General features: G+C 43.9%; 1 protein-coding gene and 1 long non-coding RNA gene across 9 annotated transcripts; one reads left to right on the forward strand and one right to left on the reverse strand.

The window, feature by feature from the left end:
• Positions 1-11,256, forward strand: LOC110298813 (T-cell ecto-ADP-ribosyltransferase 1). Of its 3 annotated transcripts, XM_085841484.1 has the most exons (4): positions 1-1,052; positions 6,036-6,104; positions 6,577-7,306; positions 8,911-11,256. In XM_085841484.1, the coding sequence occupies exons 2-4, from the start codon at positions 6,054-6,056 to the stop codon at positions 8,991-8,993; spliced, it is 864 nt and encodes a 287-aa protein (XP_085697610.1). In that variant the 5' UTR covers positions 1-1,052; positions 6,036-6,053; the 3' UTR covers positions 8,994-11,256. The 3 variants fall into 3 exon arrangements, with proteins under 3 accessions (XP_085697610.1, XP_085697611.1, XP_085697609.1); XM_085841485.1 differs by lacking the exon at positions 1-1,052 and having other exon boundaries at positions 5,959-6,104; XM_085841483.1 differs by lacking the exons at positions 1-1,052; positions 6,036-6,104 and having other exon boundaries at positions 6,139-7,306.
• LOC147002923 (uncharacterized) lies at positions 4,096-27,807 on the reverse strand. Of its 6 annotated transcripts, none has more exons than XR_015047839.1 (12): positions 27,560-27,807; positions 26,805-26,973; positions 24,185-24,331; positions 23,960-24,102; positions 22,600-22,679; positions 19,595-19,688; positions 18,155-19,440; positions 14,235-14,321; positions 12,171-12,296; positions 6,973-7,138; positions 5,825-5,930; positions 4,096-4,648 (listed from the first exon to the last, which is right to left on the reverse strand). It is a non-coding gene; the product is annotated as an uncharacterized LOC147002923 (long non-coding RNA). The 6 variants fall into 6 exon arrangements; XR_015047840.1 differs by having other exon boundaries at positions 19,256-19,440; positions 23,708-24,102; XR_015047835.1 differs by having other exon boundaries at positions 23,708-24,102.

Here is a 27,807-nt window from a genome sequence, read left to right on the forward strand (position 1 = left end):
TCTCTCTCTCTCTCTCTCTCTCTCTCTCTCTCATCTATCTTCCCTACACATGGTAGAACATGAGGTTACAGGACTTTGGCCACCTGGTCTCTGTGTGTAAGGACCCAGGAAGATGATGGATTCATTGTAAGGATCTAGGATTGAAAGAAGCAGGTAGTTCCCAGAGGACACTCTAAAGTTAACAGTTCATGTGCTCTAGTCATATGAGAAATTTGTAACCAGGAGCAACTAAGGATGTAGAAATGAGCTTTAAAATTGGTCACTTCTGTTCACCTTTCCCTGAGTCCCCTAAAGGAATCAGGTGACATGGTGGTAGTTTTGTTTTGTTGCCAGGGTCTCACTGTGTATATCCTGGCTGGTCTCAAATTCACAGAGATCCTTCTGTCTCAGCCTCCCAAGTCCTCGGATTGAGGAGTAAGCAACCATAATAGGCTTTGATGTATTTGTAAAAATGGAGTTTAGGGCAAAGGTCAACCAACTAATGCTTCTCTAGTAGCTACATAGCATGCGCATGTGTGTGTGTGCGCGCGCGCGCACACACACACACACACACACTCCTGTGGAGATAACAGAAAGGCCCCAACTCTTTAAGGAAAAGGTGCTGCAGTAGTGGTGTGGTTGGGTTGGTAGAATGATTGCCTAACAACATGAGGCCCTGGGTTCTATTTCAGCATCAATAAATCCAGTTCTGTGGCAAGAGAATCAGGAATTCAGATTATCCTCAGCTGCATAGCAGGTTAGAGGTTAGTCTGGGCTAATGGGACTTGGTCTCAAACAAGAGACTCCTCTAAAAACAAAAACAAAAACAAAACAGAAAACAAAAACAAAAACAAAAAACTCAGCACAAAAAAGGAGATGGAAAATGGAAAAGGTACACTAACAAATACAACCTATCTAATTTAACTTGTTCAGAAACCATCTGGATGCCCTTCCAATCCTAAACTGAAAGTGAAAGCACACTGTCCAGAGGATAAAAGGGCCCCCCAGCACTGCCTTCTGCAACACTTGCTTTTAGAAGAGGACAGAGATCCGGCTGCCAAACGTCTTCTCAGGTACCTAACAACTCTGAACTCTGACCTGTGAAGGGGAAGGTCCCTAAGTGGAGAGGACATGAGGAAAATCTGAGGGCTGAGTGGATACTGTAAAGGGTTAAAGCCAGAGGTCAGTTCTGGATAAGAAATAACCCTGGTAGGTGATGGGGTCAGATCTAGAGAAAGGCAGGCCAGGCATGAGGCGATAAGTGTTTCTAGAAACTTAAAAATATAAAGGACCATACAGTTTACCTCCCAGGTCCTGCAGGATTCAATGGGCATCCAGCTACATAGTCAGTCTCTCATGTATTTAGACTTTTTTCTTCTTGTACATCCTGGATTTTCAAGTCAGAATATGTTTATCCTTAAGCAGTTCCATTTCCTCCTAGCTACACAGAAACATCAGCTTGCATCTCTTCTTTGCTTTATTTACCCATTTTTAATTCCAGAGTTTTAAAAGGTATGCTTTAAAAAGATGCACAGCTCTTGCTGTATAGCCCAGTCTAATGCAGAACACAAGGTCCTCCTGCACCAGATCTCCTGCATGTTGAGAACATCAACTTATTCTTTGTTTTAGTGCAGGATCGTGGAGATTGAAGCAGGATGGACAGAGAGTGGGAAGGAGGGAGGGAAGTGGGATGGGGATGACAGATGAGAGAGGGATGTGGATGTTTATATTGAGGTCCAAGGTGTTAGCTAACCATGTTTCCAGGGGAATTTTAATTGTCAGACACAAATTCCAGGTCACAGTGGGGCTGAAGTGACTCCTGCTGCACATTTGCAGTCTTGTATGGGCTGTGAGGGGCATTGATGCCAGAGACTGAGGCTGAACCTAGCAGTCCATAGAGAAGGAGACAGCAGCCTTGGGAGAGACAGGCATTTGCATCAACCACTCTGAGGAACTAGAGAGGGGAGAAGTGAATTGAAAAGCCACCCCAGGCTGGTTGAGCCATGTGTCCTGAATGAGAAAGTCCCTGTGCTGACAGATGATTCTGCTGGCTCTGGAATCTGGGATTTCTCAAACTTGCTGCCTCGAGTATAGAGCTTTGAAGCCTCAGCTTTAAGTCAAGAAAGGGGTGGTTCTAGCTGAGGCTGGAGAAAGATCTGGAAAGTGGAGATTTGCCCTGTGTCAAGAGGCTTCACTCTCCATCTGGGTATGGCTCAGTGGAAAGGCGCTTGCCTGGACTGCACACGTTCTGGGTTTAACCCTCAGCACTGTCAATTGGAATCTTATGCTGGGCAGTACTTTCTCAAAGCCAACTGTGGTCTGGAGAGAAGGCTCAGTGGTTAAGAGCGCGTGCTTGCTCTTGCAGGGGGATCAGAGTTCAGTTCCATCACCCGTGTCATGTGTCTCACAAGAGCCTGCATCTGCAGCTCCAGAGGATCTGACACCTCTGGCCTGAGAAGGCAACTGCATTCAGGTGCACATATCACCACCAACACCCCTCCAGACATATATGCATATTCATTACTAAAAATAAGAAAAATAAATCTTTTTTTTTTAAATTTTTGGTCTTTTGAGATAGGGTTTCTCTGTATAACCCTGGCTGACCTGGAACTCACTCTATAGCCCAGGTTGGCCTCGAACTGAGAAATCTGCCTGCCTCTGCCTCCCAAGTGCTGGGATTAAAGGCATGTGCCAACACTGCCCGGCTAAGAAAAAGAAATCTTTATTAAAAAAAAAAAAAAGAAGCAAACTGAAAAATTAGCAGGAAGCCCACTAGAAATCCTCAATGCACAGCTTTGAGACTGGGGTCCAAGATTCTCTGTGATGACAAGTTTACAGGGAACTTCTTACACAACTAAACTTTAGCAACCATTATGAGAATATAGTGGAATCCTAAATGGCTCTGGTCAATACACGAGGCCAGAGGAAATCACCTGTGTTTCTATTGCTATCCAGAGCTCAATTTTACCATTGTTATTGTTTTTAGAATCTCATTAGATCCTAAACTGGCCTGGGGCTTGAGATGTGATCCTAAAAGCTGAGATCACAGATGTGTGGCCATGTCTGATTTATCCAGGAAGATTTTAAGAAAATAGAAAGGATGGCTAGAGTCTTGAGACTCCTTAAAGAAGGACACATGAGGTTTCACATCTTTGCCTGAGGATAAAAGAAATCAATAGGAACATATTGCAATTAAAGAAAAACAATTTAGTTGTTTCTATATAGAGAAATGTTGAAACAATACAAATATCCATTATCTCAATGGCATAATTTTAAAATTCCAACAGTGAATTAAGGCTTTTGGGAGTGATGTAATCAAGGTATAGGTTAATAAAAATATTAAGTTAGTAGTTTTTGTAATTATGTATCAGATACAATATATGTTGTATTAATTTTTTGTATTTGTCTTTTAAGACAGGCTCTCTCTTGCAATGTAGTCCTGTCTGTCCTGGAGTATTCTATGTAGACCACGCCAGCCCGAAACTCACAGAGATCCACCGAGGTCTGCCCTCTGAGTGCTGGGATTAAAGGTGTACATCATCCAATCTGGCACTGTTTTTTTGTTTTGAGATGAGTGTCACATGTAGCCTATTGTGTCCTGAAACTCACCATATAGTCAAGAGTGACTTGAGCTTCTGATGTTCTCGTCTCTACGTGAGAGACTAGGATTACAGGTCATGCCACCACAGCCAGTATGTGCATATCTGTGTCCATGAGTACAGGTGCCTGCAGAGGCCAGAGACATCATATCCTGGAGGTAGGTTTACAGGCTGTTGTTAGCTGCTTGACCTGGTGCTAAGAATTGAACCAATTCCTCTGGCACCTGATCTTAACTGCTCAGCCATCCCTCCAGAACCCTGGTTTATTTTGGGTGATACTGATGTATTTTTCTTTTTTAATTATTGAATTTCTATGACATTTTTATTTATTTTATTTTTATTTTTATTTTTTACTTTTTGGTTTTTTGAGACAGGGTTTCTCTCTGTGTAGCCCTGGCTGTCCTGGAACTCACTCTGTAGACTAGGCTGGCCTTGAACTCAGAAATCCTCTTGCCTCTGCCTCCCAAGTGCTGGGATTAAAGGCATGTGCCACCACTGCTTAGCTTTTAATTTGGGGTTTTTGTTTTTTTGGCCTTGCCCAATACAATTATTTTTGGCAAAAAAATATAATTGTAGATATCTTTCTAGTATATCTTTTATTGAAGGAAGGATATGGCTGGCCAGGAACTGACTATATAGACCAGGCAGGCCTGCAACTGGCAGAGTTACCTATGCCTCCCATGAGTTGGGTGCTACTACCCTGGGATGTGCAATCTATCCTGACAGGAAGTTGAAGTAAAACTATCTGATGTACTTGAGAGTAGTAACTGTATGCAAACAAATACGACACTGTGCTCAGCTCTTACTTAGCTGACTATAGTTCTTTTACAGTGTTTAATAATTGCTTAAAGTTCAGGGTGTAGAGAAGTGGGAACTTTCATTGCAGTGCAGAACTCCTCAGTCTGTTGGCTCTGCGGTGTTCCCTAAAAACTCGGGCAGGAGAAGGCAAGCTGAGGAGGAGCCAGGACTGCAGCCTCCTCAAGAACAACTCCTTAGCCACATGGTGCAGCTCCTCTCTGCCATTCTCAGGATGTGGGGAGAGTTTTGTCTTGTCAGATTCAGTAGAAATTCTGTGGAAAGTAACACAACAGGCTTAGGTAATTATGGAGTAGAGTTTTTGTGGTTTCCCAAAAGACAGAAGGTAGGAAGGAATGAATGGATGGGTGGCAGGCCACAGTGAGTGAGTGCTCTTCCTTATTCCTGCAACTCAGGGGACACATTAAATATCCCCCCCCAGGGAGGAATGAAAACAATAAACATCCACAACTCTAAAGAAGGCAGGCTGTGTTGGTCTATTGCCTTTCTTTCTCCTTTTCTTTATGTGTGTACATGACACCTACTCATGCATGTGCTTGCATGTGTGGGGACATGCATGTGGAAGCAGAGGACAAGCTCTGCTCTATTCACTCAGGCACTGTCCACCAGTTTTGTAAAGACAGGGTCTCCCACGGGCCTGAGACATATCGAGTAGGCTACTCTGTCTAGTGAGGTTGGGGGATCTCACAAATCCATTTCTTTCCAACTCCCACTGCTGGAATTACAAGTGCATTCTCCGTACCCTGATTTTCTCCTTAGGGCTCTGGGAATCAAACTCAGGTCTATGTTTGCAAGGCAAATATGGTACACACTGAGCTATCTCCTCAGTTTGTGTCTTCTACTACTTTCACAAAATTCTTGATGCTGTAAAGTTTACAATCAATGTGTCCACTTAGTTCACAGTCTGATGGCTGTAAAGTCTAACTACCATGGCTGTGCTGGCTGGTTAGGGTTTTCCTGGCAGAGTCACAATGTGGCAGAGAAGCCACTGCCATGTGCAGAAGGGAGTACATGCAAGAGAGGAAACCAGAGATGCTGAGGCCAGACTTGCTCTTGCAAGAACTGAGTAGGATCCCACAAGACTCAATTGATCTATTCTGATGGTGTTGCCCTCCAGGACCTGGTCCCTTCCCAATAGACCTCACCTCTTAAAGGTTTCACTACCTCCATATGGGCACACTGGCCATTGGAGGATAGCCATAGCCAATATAGAACATAGTGAATACTGACATGATTAAAAGACTTCATTCAGAGGTATCAAGTTGACTGAAAGCCCCAAGGTAATCCAACACAGACAACAGTTTACATATCTGGGCAAAGAAAAACACCACAGACTATCAGCGATCTGCAAACATATGTCTTGTCCGTTTTCCTCAGGACATCTGTGCATCTCTGAGTATTAACAAGATTAATGATTAATAGCTCCTTACTAGATGGATAGAGAAGATATTGATGACCACATCACTTGTAAGGGACCCAAGCAGATTGGTTCACAGAGTCCTGATTTGCCATTCTGGGAGCAGTGTGAGCAGGAGCCTGGATGGGACATAGACATTGAGTCATGACCCCAGAGCTGCTCCATCAACAGACTGTTAAACGACTGTGTGCACACCTCTTTCATTGTCTTATATTTGCTTGCAGTTGTTTTTGAACTTGACGATGACATCAAAAATTTTCAAGTTCTTCCTAACTTGGTGGCTAACCCAGCAGGTAATATTCTCAACCCACATCCTGTTGACCTCTCTTTCCCCTGCCCACCTCTTTGCAATATGACAGTTCCCACGGTTGAGTCTGTGGTAGCGGATGTTGGAGAGCATGAACCTTTGAAGAAGTAATATAGAGATAATATCAGAGAGCTGTGTGTGTGTCGGGGGGGGTGAATATGAACAATCTGCAATGACATATGACTATGCAAAGGTCATGATGAGGCCTCTTGTTTTGTGTGCTCACTAAAGAGCTAATTGAGTAAAGAAGGAAGTATAGTATCTGTGTGCACAAAGGAGTCAGAGCGCTCAGCCTTACCCTTCTCCCTTCTTAGGATGGAATGAGATTGTGTCCATGCCTGAGCCATGTGTGAAGTGGGTGTATGTGACATCTCATGCTTCACGCTCCACATTATCCAGCACATGCTGAGAACTTAGCAAACTTAGTGGTAACAGAGGACCCTGCTTCTTTCTTTCAGGTGACTGGCCTGACAGGGCCTGTCATGCTAGACATGGCTCCCAATGCATTTGATGATCAGTATGAGGGCTGTGTCGAAGACATGGAGAAAAGGGCACCCCAGCTGTTACAAGAAGACTTCAACATGAATGAGAAATTAAAACTTGAGTGGAAAAAAGCAGAGATAAAATGGAAGGAGATCAAAAATTGTATGAGTTATCCCCAAGGTTTCCATGATTTCCATGGAACAGCTTTAGTTGCCTACACTGGGGAAATCTTCAGAAGCTTTAATGAGGCTACTAGAGAGTTCAAAGTGAATCCTGGTAACTTCCACTACAAGGCCTTCCATTACTACTTAACAAGAGCTCTTCAGCTTTTGAGTGACCAGCGTTGTAGTGCAGTTTACCGAGGTACTAACGTCAAGTTTCTTTACACTGGGACGGGCTCTGTGCGATTCGGGCAATTCACATCCTCTTCCTTAAGCTGGAAAGTAGCTACTTCTCAACCATATTTCAATGGACAGGGGACAGTATTTATCATCAACACCTGCTTGGGGGTTCACATCAAACGTTGTTCCTACAAGACTAATGAAGAGGAGGTGTTAATTCCAGGTTATGAAGTATATCACAAAGTCACAACACAAACTGTCAAAGGGTATATCCAAATTTCTCTAGACTCCCCGGAAAGGAAGAAGAGCAACTTCAATTGCGTCTATAGCGGTTCTACTCAAGCAGTCAAAATTAGCAGCTTAGGTAAGACTGGGTCTGCATTAGAGATGGCAGGGGACCTCATGGAATGGAAGAGGGGGTGCTCCCTACTAGAAGCCACATGGTAGATCTTGCCCATGGCTAGGATGCCTGGAATGGTGAATGGTAGCATTGATAAGCCCAGGGCATGCAGCTCAGTGACAGTGTGTCAGAAATGATTGAAACAGTGAACAACTTCAGGAAAAAGCTCTTACTAGGGACTCCTCATGATGAGTGACATGTGTCATCTGCAGCTGTTTCTCCATCCTTTCAAACTAAAGATGCCCGTGTTTGGGGGGTCTCCAAGCATGTATACACATCATGCTTTGTGGCCTGAGTTCTCTTCATCCCTTGACCAGATATCTCATTCAATGGAAGCAAAGACTCCATCAATTTTATCATGGTAATTACTTTCAAGGCACAGTTCAAGTATCACATATCTTAGTAATCCTTCCTTAATACTTCCAGAGAAAACTACTGTACCATGCTCTCTGTCATAGCTTTGGAGTCAGACTCAGTGGTTCTCTGGTTCAAACACTACTAGTTCTGTGAGACTATTGGCAAGTTACCAGGTATCGGTGCCTCTGTTTTTTTTTTTTTTCCATTTCAGTATTAAAGACCCAAATAACGAATATTCTAGTAGTATTGCCTTGAGAATTAAAAGAAATTCATTCAAGATATATTACTTGGTATGTATATATCGTTCAACAAATGCTGTTTGATTTTAAATATGAAGAACACTGTTCACTCCTCAGGTATTTGATTCAAATTCATATTGATGAGGAACTCAATACTTACAGAAAAATCTCTTGCTTACAATCTAGGGACCTTGTCTCCTATCACCCACCACTCAGGATCTGGGGAGTGTCTGGCTTACATCCTGGCTCCACCTAATGTTGTCTAGGATGTTAAGTTTGACTGAAAACCCAAGGAGCCAACTTGAAATGAGTTACAGTTTGAGGAGTGCGCACAGAGTAGTCTTTGGTCTAAGTGGCCCTAACACTCTGAAGGGTTTCTGCAAACATGAGAAGTCTTGGGAGGCAGAAGGAAAACTAGGGGAAGTTGTCACAGGGATTCTATGTGCTTGCATAGAGACCTTTTGATTTTGGATCAGTCACAGGGAAACCATGATGTCTACTCAGGTACAGAGTCCACCAAGAAAGATGCTGCCCTTCTGGGGCAAATGGCCCATGTCCAGGCTGAAAGGCACAGATAAGCTCTAGATCACACACACCAGCTAGTATAGAATACATGATGCTTCAACAGTAGACCTTCAGAAGTTTTATACCTAGAATCCTCTTCTTAGGTGAAGAAGGCAAAGCCATGTAGGCTTTATATCATCATCATCATCATCATCATTATTCTAGACAGGATCTTAGAGCACGGAACCTGGGACATGGTGGGAATCCATCCATTTGCTCACTCTCCTGGAATTTGAGTACTTCATCAACAGTACTGAGTGTGCTGGAAGAGTCTAGCCAGGCACCCTATCCCTCTAGAGCCTACTGTCTTGGGTTTTGAGCTATATATAAAATTCGGGATGTTTAGGGGAGCTATCCATGCCCTGAGAGATCCCACACTGAACACTCTCTTTCTCCTCCCTTCTTCAGAATCCAGAGAGAGCTGTGCATCCCTGTTCCTTGTGGTTCTCCTCGGTCTTCTGGTCCAGCAGCTTACTCTTGCTGAGCTGTAGCCCTCTCCTGTGTGCAGTCTGTGGGTCGTAGTGTTAAAGGGAGGCCAAGGGGGCAAGCCCTGTTTGGTTATTTAAGATCTGTGGAAGGGGAAAGGGTGGGATCCTTTCAGGGGAGGTCTGCTTTAGCATTCATGACTTCTATAAGCGTCCAAGGTATCTTCTGGGTCTGTCTTGAAACTTTGCACTCTGACTTCAAATTATGACTCTTCGACACTTTGCTATGATCAAAAAGCAATGTTTATCTGCCTTGTCAGCTGTACGTAAGAGATTTAAAGTATGCAATTCGTGGTGAATTTTATATTCTAGGGAAATAAAAATTTATAATCACAGCTTGCTTTGTAACTAGATATTTCTATAAATTTTATTTGTCTGAGAAGCTCTTCTAAAGTATGAAATCTGATTCCCACACTTCTGCAGCTGAGAAAGTTCATATGCCATATTTCTCACAGATGCTCTTGCAGGACAAATTCCATGAGCCATAAACATAAGTTTTGATCCAGTTAAAATCTACTCCCTACTCTACCCCATTAGAAATACAACCAGCTACTGAGCCCTGTCAGTTTACTTGAATAACCTTGATTGTCTCTAAAGACATAATTAAGCAAATTAATTTTTGAGTCAGGGTTCCTCTGTGTAACACACCTGCCTGTAGTAGAAATTGCTTTGTAGAATAGGCTAGCCTCAAATTCACAGAGATATGCCTGCCTCTGCCTGCTGAATGCTGGGATTAATGGCATGCACCACCACTCTCTGGCTAAGGACATTAATTTTTAAAATTGTATTATTTCTGTATGTGCATGATGTGGGTGTGCTCATGCCTCAGAATGTGGGTAGGGGTTGTTGGGAGCAAGCAAAAGAGACTTGTTCTAAGTGCTGCCATTTTGTTTTCCAACTCCACTTAATCATAGGGGGAAACTAAGTTCAAGGCCCCAGCCCTAGGGAAGCTGGGGACTTCCCAATAGCTGAACAGCGTCTGTTGTAAGGTGACAGTTGTCTGAGTTCAGCTATCTCAGGGGCAACTTCTCTGTTTTTTTGGCAGGGCCAAACTAAGTTCATATTCCCAGGCCCAGAAACCAACTCCTATCCTGACATAAGTGGAAACTCCCTTATGCCAAAATATGGTTGGAGAATGCTACAGCCCACCACACACTCCCTCGATTTATGATTTCATTCTTTAAATATGCTGTCTGACTTCCCTTCAGGGTTGGAGTTCAGCTCCTGAGTCTGTCCTGCAGCCCTGATCTATCCTTAGCAGCTTGATTACAAAGAGTTTTTGTCATCTGCCTCAGCCTGGTGTTTGAGTTCTGTTGGATCTAAGCAGACCCCATAACAGGGTCAGAAGATAACTCAGGGCATCAGCTCTCTCCTTCCACCCTTATGAACGTTCCAGGAATCAAACTCAGGTTCTCAGCTCACACACCAAGCATTTTAACCGTTGAACCAGCTCACCTCCCAGACAGGCACATTTTGAGGCATATATGGGTCAGGAAGTCTGTGCCCTGTATTTACCAAGGGTGGGTTCAGCTCACGTGAACAAAGATTCCCTTACTCCCCCTTCCCCACTCTCCATGCATGAAGATAATCCTGTCTTGTTTGTCAGTAAGCAACAGACAATGTTTTAATTGTGCAAGACGAAACAAGATGATCTGGTTGCAGTGGTGCACACCCAGGACCCAGGAGACGGAGGCAAGAGAATCTTGTGACTTTGAGGCCAGCCTGGTCTATGTAGCAAGTTCCCAGGGAGCCAGAGATACATAATGAGACCTGCCTTAAAACAACAACATTACAACAACAACAACAAAACAAACAAGCACACACACACATACCCCAAAAAAAACAGCAACAACAAAACATTGTCGATAGAGTCAAAAAAATTGAACCACGCAAGCACAGACAGGAAGTGGATCGCAGGGGTGGCCTTTAAAACTCAGGGTAGAGTCAAGAGCTCTGGGGTACTGGTTAGTTCATAATGTTGTTCCACCTATAGGGTTGCAGATCCCTTTAGCTCCTTGGGTACTTTCTCTAGCTCCTCCATTGGGAGCCCTGTGATCCATCCACTAGCTGACTGTGAGCATCCACTTCTGTGTTTGCTAGGCCCTGGCATAGTCTCACAAGAGACAGCTATATCTGGGTCCTTTCAGCAAAATCTTGCTAGTGTATGCAATGGTGTCAGGGCTTGGAAGCTGATTATGGTCGGCCATCACTGGAAAGAGAGGCCCATTGGACACACAAACTTTATATGCCCCAGTACAGGGGAACGCCAGGGCCCAAAAAAAAAAAAAAATGGGAATGGGTGGGTAGGGAAGTGGGGGGGAGGGTATGGGGGACTTTCGGGATAGCATTGGAAATGTAATTGAGGAAAATACATAATAAAAAAATATTAAAAATTAAAAAAAACCTCAGGGTAGGAAAGTAGATTCAATGAATGGAATGAAGGCACCTGGCTCTCAGATCCTTACACGAGCCTGTTAAGTAACATTCATGGTAAACCACTACTTGGAACAAGACTTCTGTGCCAGGCCCCAGCTGACCAGTTCTTTCTTGCCTCTGAAACCAGCTCCCACTGCTCAGCAGGATAGCGGACTCCTTCTGTTTTGTGGAACAAGATGTTGCCTGGCTCTGGAGTAGATACTAAAAGGCCAATTTGATGTCTAAACTAAACCTGCTCTCTCCCTCTCCCCCTCTCCCTCCTCTCCCTCCCCCTCCCCCTCTCTCTGTTTTTCAAGACACCATACATAAGAGTCCTCCTGAAAAGGGGCTGGAAAAGTGCCTCAGTGGTTAAGAGCACTGTCTGTTCTTCCAAAGCTCTGAGTTTAATTCCCAACAACCACACAAAGTCTCTCAACCATCTGTAATGAGATTTGATGCCTTCTTCTGGTATGTCTGAAGACAGTGTATTCACATTCATAAAATAAATAAATCTTTTTTTAAGTTATCCTGAAAAATTAAAGGTTTAAATGTAAAAAAAAAATTAACCTCTGAAATTATTACTAAAATGTAGAAAAATATTTATCATCAGAACAAGAGGGGGTCAGGAGAGGCTTATTTCTTCTCCATGCCTAATTCAGACCCCCCAGGGCTCTGTTCATAGTCACTCCTGGATGCAGGATGCTTGGGACACCAACACGACCATTCTCCCACAGTTTCTGAGGCAAGATAAGGGGACGATATACGAACGTGTGACTGGATCCCTGGGTCTTCCTTTATCACTGTTCATAATGATATTATCCTCTTCAGACACAGTTCAGTGATCAAAGCAAGTCACCCAGCTATCTCGAGCTTCAAAAAATGCCTTCAAGGTGTCTGCAAGGGCAAGAAAGGGAGGTCACTTAGAACAAACCTGATTCATTGAGAAATATTTCTTGAGACCACGAAAAGCACAGTCAAAGAGAAACAAAACCAGCACAATTATAACAATGTTGTGTTAATTAGTTTTCTTACTGCTGTGATCAGATAATCAACAGGAGCAACTTAAGGGAGAAAGGATTTATTTTGGCTCAATATTCAGGGCATGAAGAGTTCATTAGTTGCCAGGCATAGTGGCACAGACCTTTGATCCCAGAACTATGGCGGTAGGTGTAGACAAATCTCTGAGTTTGAGACCAGCCTCACTACACAGAGAAATCCAGGACAGCCAGGGCTACATAAAGGGATCCTGTCTTAAAAACAAAACAAAGATTCCATCTAGAGGACTCAAAGACCCACAGCTAAATATTAGACAGAGCTTGGGGAGTCCTGAAGAGGAAGGGGAGGAAGGATTGTTGGAGTCAGAGGGGTCAGAGTCACTACAAGAACATGGCCTACAGGATCAACTGACTGGGACTCAAGTGAGCTCACAGAGATCGGGAAGCCTGTAGGGGTCTGACCTAGGTTCCCTGGTGTGTGTGTATCTTATGGTTATGTAGCTTGGTGATCTTATAGGATTCCCAACAGTCAGGACAGGGGCTGTCTCTGACTCATTTGCCAGCTTTTGGGACCCTTTTCCTTCTCCTGGATTGCCCTGTCTCCCCTTATATGAAAGAATTTGCTGTATTTTGTTGATGTCCCTAGAAGACCTGTTCTTTTCTGAGAGGAGGTGGAGAGAGGGTGTAGATCTGGGGGGAAGGGGAAGTGGGGGCAAACTGTGGGGAGTGGAGGGAGGGGAGGGAAGGGAACTGTGTTGGGCTGTAATATATGAGAGAAGAATAAATTAAAAAGGGAAAAATGCATGGCTCAAGAAGGAACTAAGAAGTCGCAGGGAGTTCCAGAAAGTTACACGATTCACAAGGTTCCCCCCAAAGTCTGTATAATCAGTAACAATGACTGTGGGAGGGAGACTGCACTGGTCCAGCAATCTTGAAACCAGCAGGGGGCTTGAGGAATTCAGTTTCATAAAGTCTTGCCCATGCTCAGAAGGGCTTTTTGGAGAAGCAACTGTCTTGAGTATTTGTGTTTCTATAAGTAGCCCAGTAAACTCTCTGGTTCACTAAGCCAAAAAAAAAAAAAAAAAAAAAAAAAAAAAGAAGAAGAAGGAGGGGTTTGAGTTTGTGGCAGTAGATGTCTATAGCACAAAGTTTATCCGGGGCACAGATCGGGAAGCAGAGAGCTTGTGCCTGAAGCGAGGCCAAGCTATAACTCTTGGTAAGCCATGCAAACCCTGGGTTCCAAAAGTTCCCTACATCTTCCCCAAATAATGCTGCCACCTGGGAACTAAGTATTCAAGCTTTCACCCTCAAACTATAGCAAATATGAACAGTTAAAGCGAACTGGTTACTAACCGTATATCGGGCACTCACTGTGACAAACACCTTACAGATTTCATTCTCAAGATAGGGCTACCAATATAGTGCAACATCTGCCAATTAACTAACTAACTCTCATCAGTTACATCAGAAGGACTCACATGGTGGAGGGAGAACACTGCCTCCAGGTTGCCCTCTGACCTCCACACACATGTCACTGTGCATGTGCCTGCACACACACACCCACAAACAACTACATGAATAAAAAGTCAATGACATTTTTTTCATAACTTCTGTCTTAGTTAGAGCTTTATTGCTGTGAGGAGACAACATGACCATGACAACTCTTTTATTATTATCTTTTTCAAGACAGGGTTTCTTTATGTAGCTTTGGCTAAACTTACAGAGAGATTTGCCTACCTCTGCCTCCCAAGTGCTGGGATTAAAGGCATGCATCACCCCCACCCAGCTAACCATGGCAACATTTATAAATAAAAACATTTCATTGGGGCTGGCTTACAGTTTCAGAGGTTTAGTCCATTATCGTCATGGCAGCATGCAGGCAGACATGGTGCTGGAGAAGGAGCTGAGAGTTCTGCATCTTGATCTGCAGGAGCAGAAAGAGACTATGAGTCACACTGGGCATAACTAGAGCATATATAAAGCCTGTGCCCACAGTGACACACTTCCTCCAACAAGGCCACACCTAATAGGGCCACTCCCTGTGAGCCAAGCATTTAAACACATCATTTTCTGTGGTCCATGCCTACACAAACCACCACAACTTAGACAAGTTCTATTGAAGTAGGCTAAGATGACAGTGGAACTAACGGAGAGGGGACACAGAAAAAGAGCCCACCACTTGGATCTGGTTTAAGTATCATGTTGGCTGAGAGTCAAGAAGTTTAACACAACTGACTAAACTTACAAAGGACTAGACCCCTTTCTCTAAGAAAATCCCAAAGTCAAAGTTTTGAACCATGTTATAATCAACATGTTTCTTGACCCCCTTGTGACCTACCTACTTACAGTAAGAATTCCTTTGAGCTTATTGGACATATGTTTATGTCTTACTCCTTTCCTATTAGAAACTTATATGTTGTACCTTATAAACTAGCCGATACTCTCATTGAGCCAAGAAGACTTTTTAGATAAAAATACATAGGCACTGGGGGTAGCTCGGTTGGCAAAGCACTTGCCACCCAAGTCTGAGGACCTGAGTTTGGGTTCCCAGCATCTGTGGAAAAAGCCAGTCATGGCAGGGTGTGCCTGTGATCCCAGAACTGAGTGTGGAGAAAAAAAATAAAAGGAGCCTGGATACTTGCTGGGTGACCAACTAGGTAAACTGCAGGTTCAGCAAGAGACTGTCTCAAAAAGTAACGTGGCAACTGACTGATGCTGTGATAGAGGAGTCAATGGGACAAATCAAGGATGACCTCAAAGAATAAATATGTGGCATCCTCAACCCAGTGAGAAGTCAGGACTCTCAGAGGTCCATAGTGCTGGCTAGCCCTCTCCTCAGTAACAGACTGAAGACTTCATAGGAGCTAGCTGTTTAATACCATGTGGTCAGGTTTCATCATAGCAATAGCCACATTTTTCTGTACTTGTCATTTTTCTTGTGACCAACTACCTGATGAGCAAATTAAGAGAAGGAAGATCTATTTTGGCTGAGAGTCCAATGCATCAAGGTGACAGAGGCACAGAGGAAGGAGTGGTTGAGTTCGTGGCAGGGGAAACAGGCTGCTTGCTTTCTTTTAGGCAGTTCCAAAAGTAGAGCGTGATCAGGAACAAGAGTTGGACTCTATACTGCAAGCTCTGCCACCCCAGCAGGCAACTTCTTCCAACTAGGTCCAACTCCTAAAGATTCCACACCCCAAAAAGCATTGCCAGGTAGTCTTCAAACACATGAACCTAAAGCTAAATTATATACCCCAAATCATGATAATGTTGCTGAGACCGGTCATGTGGGAAGAGTCCTGGTCCTTGGTTTTCAGTGTATGGCAAGAGCTATGGATGGGCAGCTGGTCCCCCTTGTCTAGGTTCCCAGAGGGGTTCATCCTTTTTTAACTCCATTGTAAAGTTTCACTATCTTTTCTGATCCTATATGATGAGAGGCAACTAATAATAGATGAGAGTGATCTAAGCTTAAAAATAAACCTTCAGAAAACTTTGAGAACTCTGCCAACAGACGGTGCATCACCACTTGCACTGGGTAAGCCTCAAAAGTGCATCTGCTTATTAAATGTGTTTGGGCAGCCAACACTCCCCTTGTACAAAAGCAGACTTTGCTTCTTGGCCTGGGGGGAAGCTTGGCTTCTCTTCTTGTCTTGTTGGTTTTTCTTACACCATAGCCTTGAAAATATATTTCTTGTCGGGCAGTGGTGGCGCACACCTTTAATCCCAGCACTTGGGAGGCAGAGGCAGGCGAATTTCTGAGTTCAAGGCCAGCTTGGTCTACAGAGTGAGTTCCAGGACAGCCAAGGCTACACAGAGAAACCCTGTCTCGAAAATCCAATATGTGTATATATATATATATTTTTTCTTTAAAGTATTAAGTTCTGATAACACTTCACATGTGCTAAACTTACCTGGAAGTCTTTTTTTTTTTTTTCATCCATGGGAGCAGCACAGAGTTTATACATACAGGGTAGATTAGTCACTTTTCTGTTGCTGTAATAAAGTACCATAAAATACCAGAAGCAACCCGAGGGAGAAAGTATATTTTGGTTTATAGCTCAAGAGGCAGGGAAGACATGCCAGGAGGTAGCTGGAGCAGGAAGCTGGGAGGTCACAGCTCAACTGCGATTAAGAACCTGGGAGAGGGGGCTGGTGAGATGGCTCAGTGGGTAAGAGCACCCGACTGCTCTTCCGAAGGTCCGGAGTTCAAATCCCAGCAACCACATGGTGGCTCACAACCATCCGTAACGAGATCTGACTCTCTCTTCTGGAGTGTCTGAAGACAGCTACAGTGTACTTACATATAAATAAATAAATCTTAAAAAAAAAAAAAAAAAAAGAACCTGGGAGAGGATGCCCATGCATCCCCCTTCCCTGGGTGGGTGGGGACAACATTTGGGATGTAAATAAATAAAATAATTAATTAAAAATAAAAATATCAAAAATTAAAATTCTTTTTAAATGTCAAAAGAAGAAGGAGGAGAAAGAAGAAGAGGGAGGAGGAGGAAGAGGATGAGGACGAGGAGGAAAATGAGAAGGAAGAAGAGGAGGAAGAGGAAAAAGAAAAGGAGGAGGAGGGAGAGAGAGGAGGAAAAGGGGGAGGAAGAGGAGGAGGAAGAAGAGGAGGAGGAGGAAGAGAAGAAGAAGAAGAAGAAGAAGAAGAAGAAGAAGAAGAAGAAGAAGAAGAAGAAGCAACAGCTAAGAGACACTAAAAGGGGGGCCAAGCTGTAAGCTCCTAAAGCCCATCCCCAGCAAGCTTCCAAGTCCTGAAATTTTCATAACTTCTCTGAGCAACACCACAAACTGGAGACTGAGGGCTTGACTACAGGTGCCTATGGGAGACATTTCTCATTCAAAATCACCAGACAAGTAAGAAAGAAAATCCTTGGTACCAACTAATTCTTTTGGAATTACTAAAAGATGGCTTAGGGAAAAAATCCAGCCTGCTCCTGAAGGTTCTAGATACAGGGCCTGCTGCTGGAGTAGGAGACCATATGAATGGGGCACTAAAGGATGTCAGTTGATTATCAGTGAGTCCAGTAAACACTGCAACTTACTCAGTAATTAATCATGGGAAGCTGATTTTCAGGTAGCTCTGGAAGAAGGTAACATGAGTGTAATGAGATTCGTGGTTCATTTAGAATGCTCAAAGAAGCCATCATGATCTGGGAGGATTAGAAACAAGAACTGGGCATGGGGACACAGCTCCATCAGGTTCTTGCCACACAACCACAAGGGTCTGAGTTTGGTTACTGAAAAGCCAGGGATAGATGGGGTTGGAGAGATGGCTCAGCAATTAAGAGCCTTTGTTCTTGTAGAGGACCTCGGTTAGGTTTCCAGTGCCCACACGGTGGCTCATAAATCCATAAATCCAGTTCCAGTGGATCCTCTGCCCTCTTCTGATCTCTACAGATACCAGGCACACATGCACATACTTGGTGCACACACACACAGGCAGGCAAAGCACTACACAAATGAAACAAATCTTAAAGAAAAACCAGTCCTGGGGATGATGGCATGTACTTATAGTGCCTGTGCCAGGCTGGCACAGACGGGGTGACCTCTGAGGTTTGCTGGCCAGCCAGCCCAGCCTAACTGGAGAGCCCTAGCCATGGAGACTCTACCTCAAACACCAAGGTAAACCAATCCTGCAGAACAACATTCAAAGTTGTCCTGTGGCATACATAACCAAACTACCTCCACTTACACCCCAAGAGAGAGAGAGAGAAGAATTTGTAAAAATAAAACAAGATAACACACCTGTTTTTCTGTTCTGAGTGTTGAGAAGCCCAATATCAAAGAGTCACTGGATTTGGTTTCTGATGAGGGCCTCTTTGCTGGCCCATCGTTACCCATCATTCTTTTGTGTCCTCTTACGGCAATGGGTCCCTCTGTACATAGCCCATCTGTGGAAGCTCTGTCTTCATGACCTAATCAGTGCCTTCTGCCCTTAGGCTTTCTCACATGGAGGCCCAGGACACCCGGGAAAAGCCACTTTGCATTCATATTTGTGCGACCCACAAGTGTGGGATGGTTCAAGTTCCCCAGGACAGCCCTTAACCAAAGGAGGATGGAAGTCAAGAGAATAAACGTGTCACTTCTGCTCCCCAGGAAGCCAGGTCTGATATCACCTGGGAAGCGCACAGCTCTGGCCCCGGGCAGTGTCTGCACCAAGATGCCTGGCTCTCTCCTTGCTTGCTTCCCCTCCTGATCCCACCCTGCTGCTTAGAGTCGGTTTTTTCTCATGACTTGCCTCAGGCTGTGCACACACTCCCGTGTGGTAATACCAATACAATCAATGACAACTGCTGGTCTGAAAGTTTTAATGGATATAATCAAGCATGTTACAAAGAAGAGTTCATGGACTTGTATTATGGTCTTAATTTGAAAGTGTCAGAGACCCAAAGTGTGTATATAGAGAAAATTAAATACATGGGTCAGAAACATGTCTGGGCTTATGTAAGGTTTTATTTGTTTGCTTTTAGCTCTCCATTCCAGGGGCCCTGACTGGCCTGGAACTCACTATGTAGATCAGGCTAGCCTTACAAAGATGGACCTGCTCTGCGTCTCCAGGGCAAGGGTTAAAGGCATGCCCCACCATCCCTGAGGGTCATGTAGTTTTTGCATAGTTACTTTTCTTTTGATTTTAGCTTCTTTAAAAGACTTCAGGTAAGGGCAGTGGTGGCCACTTGGGAGGCAAAGGCAGGTGAATCTCTGACTTCAAGGTCTACAGAGCAAGTTCCAGTACCACCAGATACACAGAGGAATCCTGTCGCAGAAAACAAACAACAAAAAGGTCTCCAGGTAATTAGGAGTAACTTTTTGTCTCATTGTTTCTGTGGAAGTAGTGGTGGCACACACCTTTAATCCCAGATCTCTGTGAGTTCAAGGCCAGCCTGGTGTACAGAATGAGTTCCAGGACAGCCAGGGCGCCACAGTGCAGTCCTGTCTTGAAAATCCAAAAATTGTCGTCATCGTTGTTGTCATCATCATAATCATCTCATCATCGTCGTCATTATCTCATCATTTATGATTGAGAAACATTTCTAAATTTTAGAAAAATACTGTTAAATCAATCATTTTGATTATGAAGGTTTGGGGCATGATGCATGCAGGTATGATAATAAGAGATCCTAAGAGAAAGATAGTGACAAAAGTATTTACTTCAAGTGGAATATTTTGAATATGTATTATACGAACCTAGAAGAACCAGTTTATAGAATATTGATTCTTCAGAATAATTCAGCTAGCAGAATACTCATGTTTGCATTCACTGTCTCTTGAATGTCAGTAACTGAAAAAAAAAACCATGGAATTTGTATATTGCACTTCATTTGCCTCCTTCAAACATTAAAAATTGAAACCTAAGGTCCTTCAGGAACTAAAATATCACATTTACATTTTTGTTTCTACTGTGTGGGAGGAAGACCCACAGTTCTCTTTTAACTAAAATTCATGGTGCATTCCCACCAAAGCTTTTGCTTTAATGAAGACTACTAAATGCACATGCACTGTCATTTAATTTCTTTGTTGTTTTTAATTTTTCCCAACTTCATGTCTGTTGCTTTGAGAGATCTACCGGCTAAATCCCAACTGATGAAAGTGCATTGTTAGGAGATACCTAGGGGACCTGGAGACAATTAACCAGAACTCCATCTGATAAAGGGCATGCTTGAGCAAGATTTGATGGCTCTTATTCTTTTTCTTTTCTTCCTTGGTCTTCAAAACACAGCAAATCTGAACCAGTAGGCTGAATTCGAATGAATCTGCTCCGCGGCAGCCCACTCTCACTGTGAGGGCTTCTGTTACACACGTTTAAAATATCCCTCAACTGAGACGGGTTACAGGAGATGCATATTCATACTTGAAACTCGCTCCTCCTCCACATTAGGAGCTTTTCGGGGTACCCAAAATGTTAGGATTCTGCTAAGGTTCTCGGTCAAACCAAACCAATATCTGAAGGACAGTAGTACTCAAGGACCGATACGAGTTGCAGAGCCCACAGTATTAATAGCTCCAGTAAGCCCATACCACAGAAAGGCGAAAGGTCTTTGCCCTGTGACCCGGGGAAAGCTGAGATAATTAAAATTCCAGATGCCCACTCAGCAGAAGCAGGCCTTTCTGTTAGAGTTAAAATCTAAACTGAATAGATCCCGTTTTTACTTTAGAAAAAGGTGAAGAGAAAGCTATTGAGGAACAGACTGGCTGAAGTAGGTGTGTTTGGGAGAAGATGGCACAGTTTTTACTGTTTTTACGTGTGGGTTAGAGTCGTTTTACATTTGGGTTACAAAATGTTCTTTTGAATCCGAAGAGTCAAGCGTCAGGAGACGCCTAGGAGCTTAGAGACCTACTTGCTGCTCTGGGATGTAGGGCAGTGGAGCCTGTGCTTAGCATTTCCAGTCTACAGCGAGCACTTGTAGCCACGAGAGGGCGCAGTGCATATTTAACAAAGCCTTTCGGAGCACTGACATCTTTCAAGCCAGGTCTAAAACTTCATGCAGACTAGAATCTTGCTTCCCAGAGCTTGCCTCCCAGAAAGGTGAGTTATCAAGCCAAAGAAGAGGAAAACATGCTTGAGGGAAGGGAACTAATAAGTTGAAGAACGATGTCAGTGCTCTCTGTAAATTACCATTTGTCATTTACCCAGAGATTCTCTAGGTAGTTACACAGGGTCCCGATAATTTAAAACAGGAACAAGAGAGGAGATAAGACAACTTGGAGGTTCCCAACAGAATTCTGACTGAAGACTGTAGAATCTCTGTGCATTCAATAATTTATAAACTGGGCCATATGTCATGTGCCCGGGCAGCAAAAGGAAGTCCTGTCTTCCACAGACTTGGAGGAAGCACCTGCCTGAGGCCGTTTGACGTCAGAGCTCTAGGGCTCTTTATATTTATTTTAGATAAGAATTGTCTCTCTGTAACTATGGCTTCTAGACATGTGGATCCTACTATAATAGCAGGCTGAAAATATCCAGAGTGTGCATGAACATACATACACACACACACACAATCCAGGAAAAAAAAAATGTGTCTCACTGGACTTCGGTGGCACATGCCTTTAATCACAGCACTTGGGAGGCAGATGTAGGTGGATCTGAGTTCAAGGCCAGCCTGGTCTACAGGCAGGGCTAGGCTACACCAAGAAACTCTTTCTCAGAAAAAAAAAAAAAAAAAAAAAGGCAGGGGTTCTCAGGCATGTACAGAATTTTTTTTTGGGGGGGGGTTGCTATTCCCTAACAAATACAGGCTAGCAATGGTTTTCATAGCATTTGCAGTGTATGAGTCATTGTAATCTAGAGATGATTAAAGCACACAGTGTTTATCTGCAAATACTATTAAATTTTATAGAAGGGGCATAAGCATCTTTGAATTCTGATGTCCAAGGTGAATTCTAGAACAACTGTAATAGATCTCTCTCTCTCTCTCTCTCTCTCTCTCTCTCTCTCTGTGTGTGTGTGTGTGTGTGTGTGTGTGTGTGTGTGTATGTGTGTGTGTTGGATGCATATGTACCATAGCACTCATGTGAAGACAATTTCAGATAAGAAAATTTCAGTCCTCACTTCTGCCTTATTTGAAACAGGCTCTGGCTGGTCCCTGTCGTGTGTGCCAGGCTGGTTGGCCTTTATACTGCTGGAGACTCTCTCCCATCTCCATCTCCTGGCTCCTCCCACTCGAGTCAAAGCGGTCTATCCAAGGCAAGCGCTTTATCTGCCTTATTTCTGAGATGGAGTCATCATGCAGCCCGAGCTGGCCTGGCCTAGAACTATATGGAGATCGGACTGGCACTTACAGAGATTTGCCTACCTCTGACGGTTGAATGCTGGGATCAAAGACGTCTGTACCAGAATCCTTTAAACCTTGATTAGAAGTCTTAGTACTAAAAGGTTTTCTAAAATTTCTACACTACCAATTTTTGACCTGACCGAATTTACATATTATCGGGGCTTATCTTCATGCATATTTATTTTAGAACCAGGCGGGGACCTTGAAGCTATTCAACCAAAGATATTCTTTTCTTTTTCTATCCAAAAAAAAAAAAAAACCAAAAACAAAAAAACAAAAAACAACAACAACAACAATAAGAAGGGGCTTAGATTTGAAAGCAAGAACAGTCCTCCTTAAGTTAGCATTTACAAATTTGTTTTTCAGGATTATTTACACACACAATATTTTGTTTTGTTCTTATAAAAATGTGAAATTTACCTTTTACCCAAAGGTTTTAACTCAATGGGGCAACTTCTTCTTTTTCATTTGCAAGCTGGTTCGTTTTTCTAAATAGAAAACTGTTAAAAGATACATCCTTTTGAAGACTAATTTCTTTAATCTTTTTAAATGTATTAACATAAATTACAGAGCACAATTTGCACCTCGAGTCTCTTTGTAAACGCAGAGGTTTGCTGTTTGATTTCCTTTTATTGTTCCCTCAGCCTGAAGGGCTTTTCACTCTTTGAGTATCAGAGGTTTGGCTTCATTTCTGAACCTCCCCCACCCCCTACCACTTGCACTCCTACCCCCACCCCACCCCATGGACACATCAAGTCTCTTTATCCTTGATTTATGGGAGCTCTTACTGGTCTCTTAAAACCACTCTAAATGGGAAATCCACAGAGGCTGGGAGTTATAGCAGCCTACAAGTCCACAGAGGAGGTCTAATTAATTTCAAGCTATCTTTGATATCAAATACATCTCTTCCCCGCCTATGGCATATCCAAGCCAGTCTTCCAGAAACAAATAAGCTCAATGCCTATTGGCTTTCTAGAATCACCTTGGATTCTGTACTTCAAGCCCTGCGGTTCAGGTCCATTCAAAGTCATTGGGCTATCACATATGGTGAAAACTTCTCCGTTAAGCAAAATCAATTATTACAATATCTGTGTATATAAAATTTAAGCAATAGGATTTTTCCCTAGAGAAGGAAAAGGAAAAAAATCTTGCATATATTTGAGATGGGGGTGAGTCACTGGCTTCCCCGAACTGTCATACACTTATTTATCCCCTAGGGGGCGTAAGTTTCCTGTTTCTGGTGAAGAACAGGATAGTTTTGCTTCCTTGGAGCCTCTGGGGGAAATTGATTTAGCTGGGTCTTAATTGGAATAGGAAAGAAAGAAAAAAAAAAAACCACTCTAACTTCTAATCAGATAACATTATAACCCAGAAATTAGATGCAGTCGTTCCAGAAGACAGATACACAAAGTTCATTCAATCTGCTGATGACTTGTGGCCTCAAAAGTAAGACTCCACCTCTGAGCTCCAGACAGACAAGATAGACCGGCAGACAGACAGACAGACAGACAGACAGACAGACACATACACACACACACACAGAGCAGCTGGCCACGCCTCCAGCATCAGCCCAGGAAACACTATTTTCACCGCTGATGCTGTGTAGATAGATGATCAACAGCTGCTCCTGGAAGCTCCTGTACAGGGTTGTACGGAGTATGTTAGAAATATTTCAGAAAGAGGCAGGCATTCCGTGGTGACTCAGATGAACTGCCTGTCATAGTCTGGGTTCCCTTAAAAACACAGCCTGAGTCAAGAAGTCGCCTCCGTGAAGATTTACTTAGTAGGCGATGTCAGGGTGCAGGAATGAGGAATTGTCACGCTGACCAGCTGTCCCTGTTTGTAGAACACTGAGAGGTTTTCTAAGAAGTGAAACCCAAGAAGTAGGTATGAGAGGAGCAGTCAACTGGTGAGTTGCTGGATCTAGAAGAGGGAAAGCCAGATGAAGGCTGGGTTTCTGACTTGTTTTATTTAATCCCATAATACAGAGCATAGAGTTGCTCACCTGTAGAGGGGAGAAAGGTCCATTGGCTCCCAGGCGTGTGTGATGTTTCTATTTGGAACGTTTAACTCCTACAGCATCTAGGGTTTGTGCTCCTCCTGGGGGCCTGTGACCCACCATAGGCACTCCCCACCGGAGACACCAGAGAAACTGGGTGGAAAGAGGGAAACAGCTCAGCAGGAGGAGGAGGAGGAGCCGCGCTGTGGGCTCCGCCCACACCACTCTGCTGCCGCAACTGTTGGAGAACCAAACTCCAAGATGTGGCCCACGCACGCATGCATGCATGCATGAAGACTGATTCTACCAGCTTTCGCTTGGCTCATCTGTGGACTCAGCAGGAGATTATACCCTCTGCTTTAGCTTCCAACTAGTTTATTGATTTAACAGAGCTAGAAAGGTCTTTGTCTTAAAATAAGAAACCTAGCAACAAAATCGTTTTCCTTTACTTTGTGTGTCTAGTGTATGGAAGCCGAGTTAATAAGCTCATCTGCCTAAAAAGAGAAGAGTCTCAAGCCATTGTACCTTTCCCCCAAATTGAGGTGAGGATTTAGATGTCAGCATCAATGGAAAACACTGAGAAGGAGGAACAGTCCAAATTGCTGACTTTTTAAATAGCAATTACAAAGTCTGGGGCCACGTGTGGTGGCATATCCCTTTCACCCCAGTACTAGGAAGGCAGAGGCAGGCACATCTCTTTGGGTTAAGGGTCAGTCTTGTTTAAAGTTCAGGGCCAGCCAGGGATCCATAGATGATAGTATCTGAGAAAAGTTAGGGAGTTTGCTAGTTCTACCCCATAAAGAAGGAAAGATGGAACTGACTAGACAAAATTGTCTTCTGACCTCCACATTGGAGCTGTGGTATGCATAGATATACATGGACATCACACATACAACAACATTAGGAATAGTAATAATAACACTTTTTAGATTTTTAAAAAAATATTATTATTATTATTCTGTGAGTCTTTTGCTCTCAGGTCTGTATGTCTTCCGTGCGTTTGTCTGGTGCCCTCAGAGGTCAGAGGACCTCAAATTCCCTAGAAATGGAGTTAGGAAGGTTATCAGCTATCATGCAGTTGCTAGAATCCAGGCCCAGGGCATCTGTAAGAGCAGCACGTACCCTAGTGTGGAGCCATCTTTCTAGCCCCAGTTATAATACTTCTACAGTCTATCACATGTCATAGCGACAACCTGGCTATGACCTGCCATTGTGCCTTAAAGCTCCCTTCTGGTCTGCATCTCACAGCGATGATTCAGACACATGGTTTACTTCCACTGTTCTGTTAAGCCTCTTATGGTGGAAAATTTTAGAAATATACAAAAATAGAAGGGAGCCATGCAACCTCCTTTTAATCTTTCTGTTGTGCAAAAATCTTAGAAGTAAACAAAACTGGAGCGGATGCTGAAATTACCCCTTGCACCAACCACAACTGCTTGGGTCATTCTTTTACCGTCTCCCTCAGTGAAGAAGATACACTGTAGCAACCAACGGAAAGCCTATTTTATATGCCTTTAAACCAAAGCACTCTTAGCCCCAAGATTGCATAATATATAGATCTGCAGTCCAGGGCTCTGCAGAATGGAATACTGTCTTCAGAAACACAGTGGACTCTGTTGTTTTGTTCTGTCTTTAGAATGTGAGTGCAAAATGGCTGCCAAGCCTCTTGCAATTTGGATTTTTGGTCCAGGAAGGAGGAATTTAGAGACAGACTGACAACATTGAAGGACAGGTGTCCTGCCTTGAGTTTCCTCTGAAACCCTTTCCCTGGGGTTTCATCCAGCACCCACTCTTATCTCCTTGGCTAGAACCTGGACACTGGGTCTCTATTTTCTGCAAGAGGATCATTGGAGGCTGGGTACACAGTCACCCTGAATAAAGTCTAGGTCCTGTCAGAAAGAAAGGGACTCCGCCCCTTCACCCCATCTTCCTTTGTGCTTCCAATGTTTCCCCCTACCACAACCCCTTGGGCTATCACTTCATTTAACCAATATTCACGGAGCACCCACTCCCTGCTGGTCCCAAGGCCACATCCTGGGTCTCTAGAGAGAAATACGTTGTTTTTGCGTTAGAAGAAGCCCTAATCTAACTTATAGCTGGAAGCCAATCCATAACATCTAAACTCGATCAAGTCAGAGTCACACAAACACATTATTTAAAGATGTAGACGCAACCCCTTGAAGATATAAAACTGGAATTGTTCAAAGGGCTTGGTTGCCCTTGGAGACTAGACTGGGGGCAGGGAGGTGCAGAACAGGATTCTGGGTAGCATTACTCATTGCATGTACTTTTGCAATTGGTACCAATGTAGTTAATAGTTTTAATTTTGCGCGTGTGTGTGTGTGTGTGTGTGTGTGTGTGTGTGTGTGTGGTGTTTCAGGGTGGAATTATCAAGTGCCTGCATAATTTTGACGAAATGTATTTTTTAATTCCAAAGAAGAGTATTTCGGTAAACATCTTACACAGAGTTTTCACCATTTTTGGTTATGTTTTCATGATATATTCTAAGACCTCGTGCGTAAAAGACTGCTGCTACAGATTGAGCAGTTTAAGTGGACTGGCACGTGTAAACCACCAGGCACATCGCAGGCACTCAGCACACATTAGTGAAAAACAAATTAATCACCCGGCGTTTTGTCCAGACTCCAACCTCTTCCCCAGGGCCTCGGCAGAGCGGTGCAGTTCTCTCTGTGCCGATCCTCTGGGTCTTCTGTGAGCATAAACAAGACTGGCAGCAAACAGCTTTGTGCCAGTGTCAGTTCAGGTTTTTGGCAGCGTACTTTTGGGAGAGATTCCTAGAAATGGGTAAATGTGTATGTAATTTTGCTAGCTATTGCCTTGTTCCCCTCCTGTGGGGACCATGACATTTTCTGCTTCCTTCAGCAATGGGTGAGTTTGCTTGTCCCTCACAGCCCCACTAAGACAGGTTAAATCCAACCCTGGGAGGTATACTCTTTCGGTAATCAAGAATGGGCCTGGCTTACTTCCCTTGATTCCTCTTCCCTCTTCTTCACCGCCCCCACACCTCTCTTCTTCCCCTCCTCTCCCCTTCCCTTCTTCACTCTAATTCCTAACTCCTCTCTCTCCTCCAGTCTACTCCTTTCCCTTCCTCTACCCCCTCCCCGCCCTTTCCTCCCTTTCCTCCCCTTTCTTCCCTTCCTATTCTCTCGCCCCCTCCCCTCCAGTTTGATGGAACCAAGGAGCTCAACTATACCAGACAGGTGGCTCTGCTACTAAGTTACATCTAGCCAGAACCAATCTGGATGGACTTTGAATTTCCATTTCTTTCATCAGTGCGGTTACTCCCCTAAGCCACCGCCCACTTGGAACTCTCTTTACTCCCAAGCAGCAGCTCCGCTGGTCTAGCTGTTCGTTCCTTACCCCTGAAAGACCTGCAGGGTCCACTGCTTTGCCCTTCCCGGGCCTCAGCTAGGGGCCTCAGTAGCCCATCCACGCTGACTCTCTTTCTCAGATGGGTGGAGCCTTCCCGGGTTACTTTGTAGAGGAGCTCTCTGACAGAGAGAGGTCCTGCAGGCAGGACAGGCAAGCCTGCATCCAGAGCAACTTCACTACTGTGAGGAAGATACTCCCTCTGCTCGGTTAGGAACCTGATGCAGTCAGCTCATTTA

This window comes from Mus caroli, unplaced genomic scaffold (assembly GCF_978045245.1).
Source record: "Mus caroli unplaced genomic scaffold, Mus_caroli_1 scaffold_8, whole genome shotgun sequence".
Classification (NCBI taxonomy): domain Eukaryota; kingdom Metazoa; phylum Chordata; class Mammalia; order Rodentia; family Muridae; genus Mus; species Mus caroli.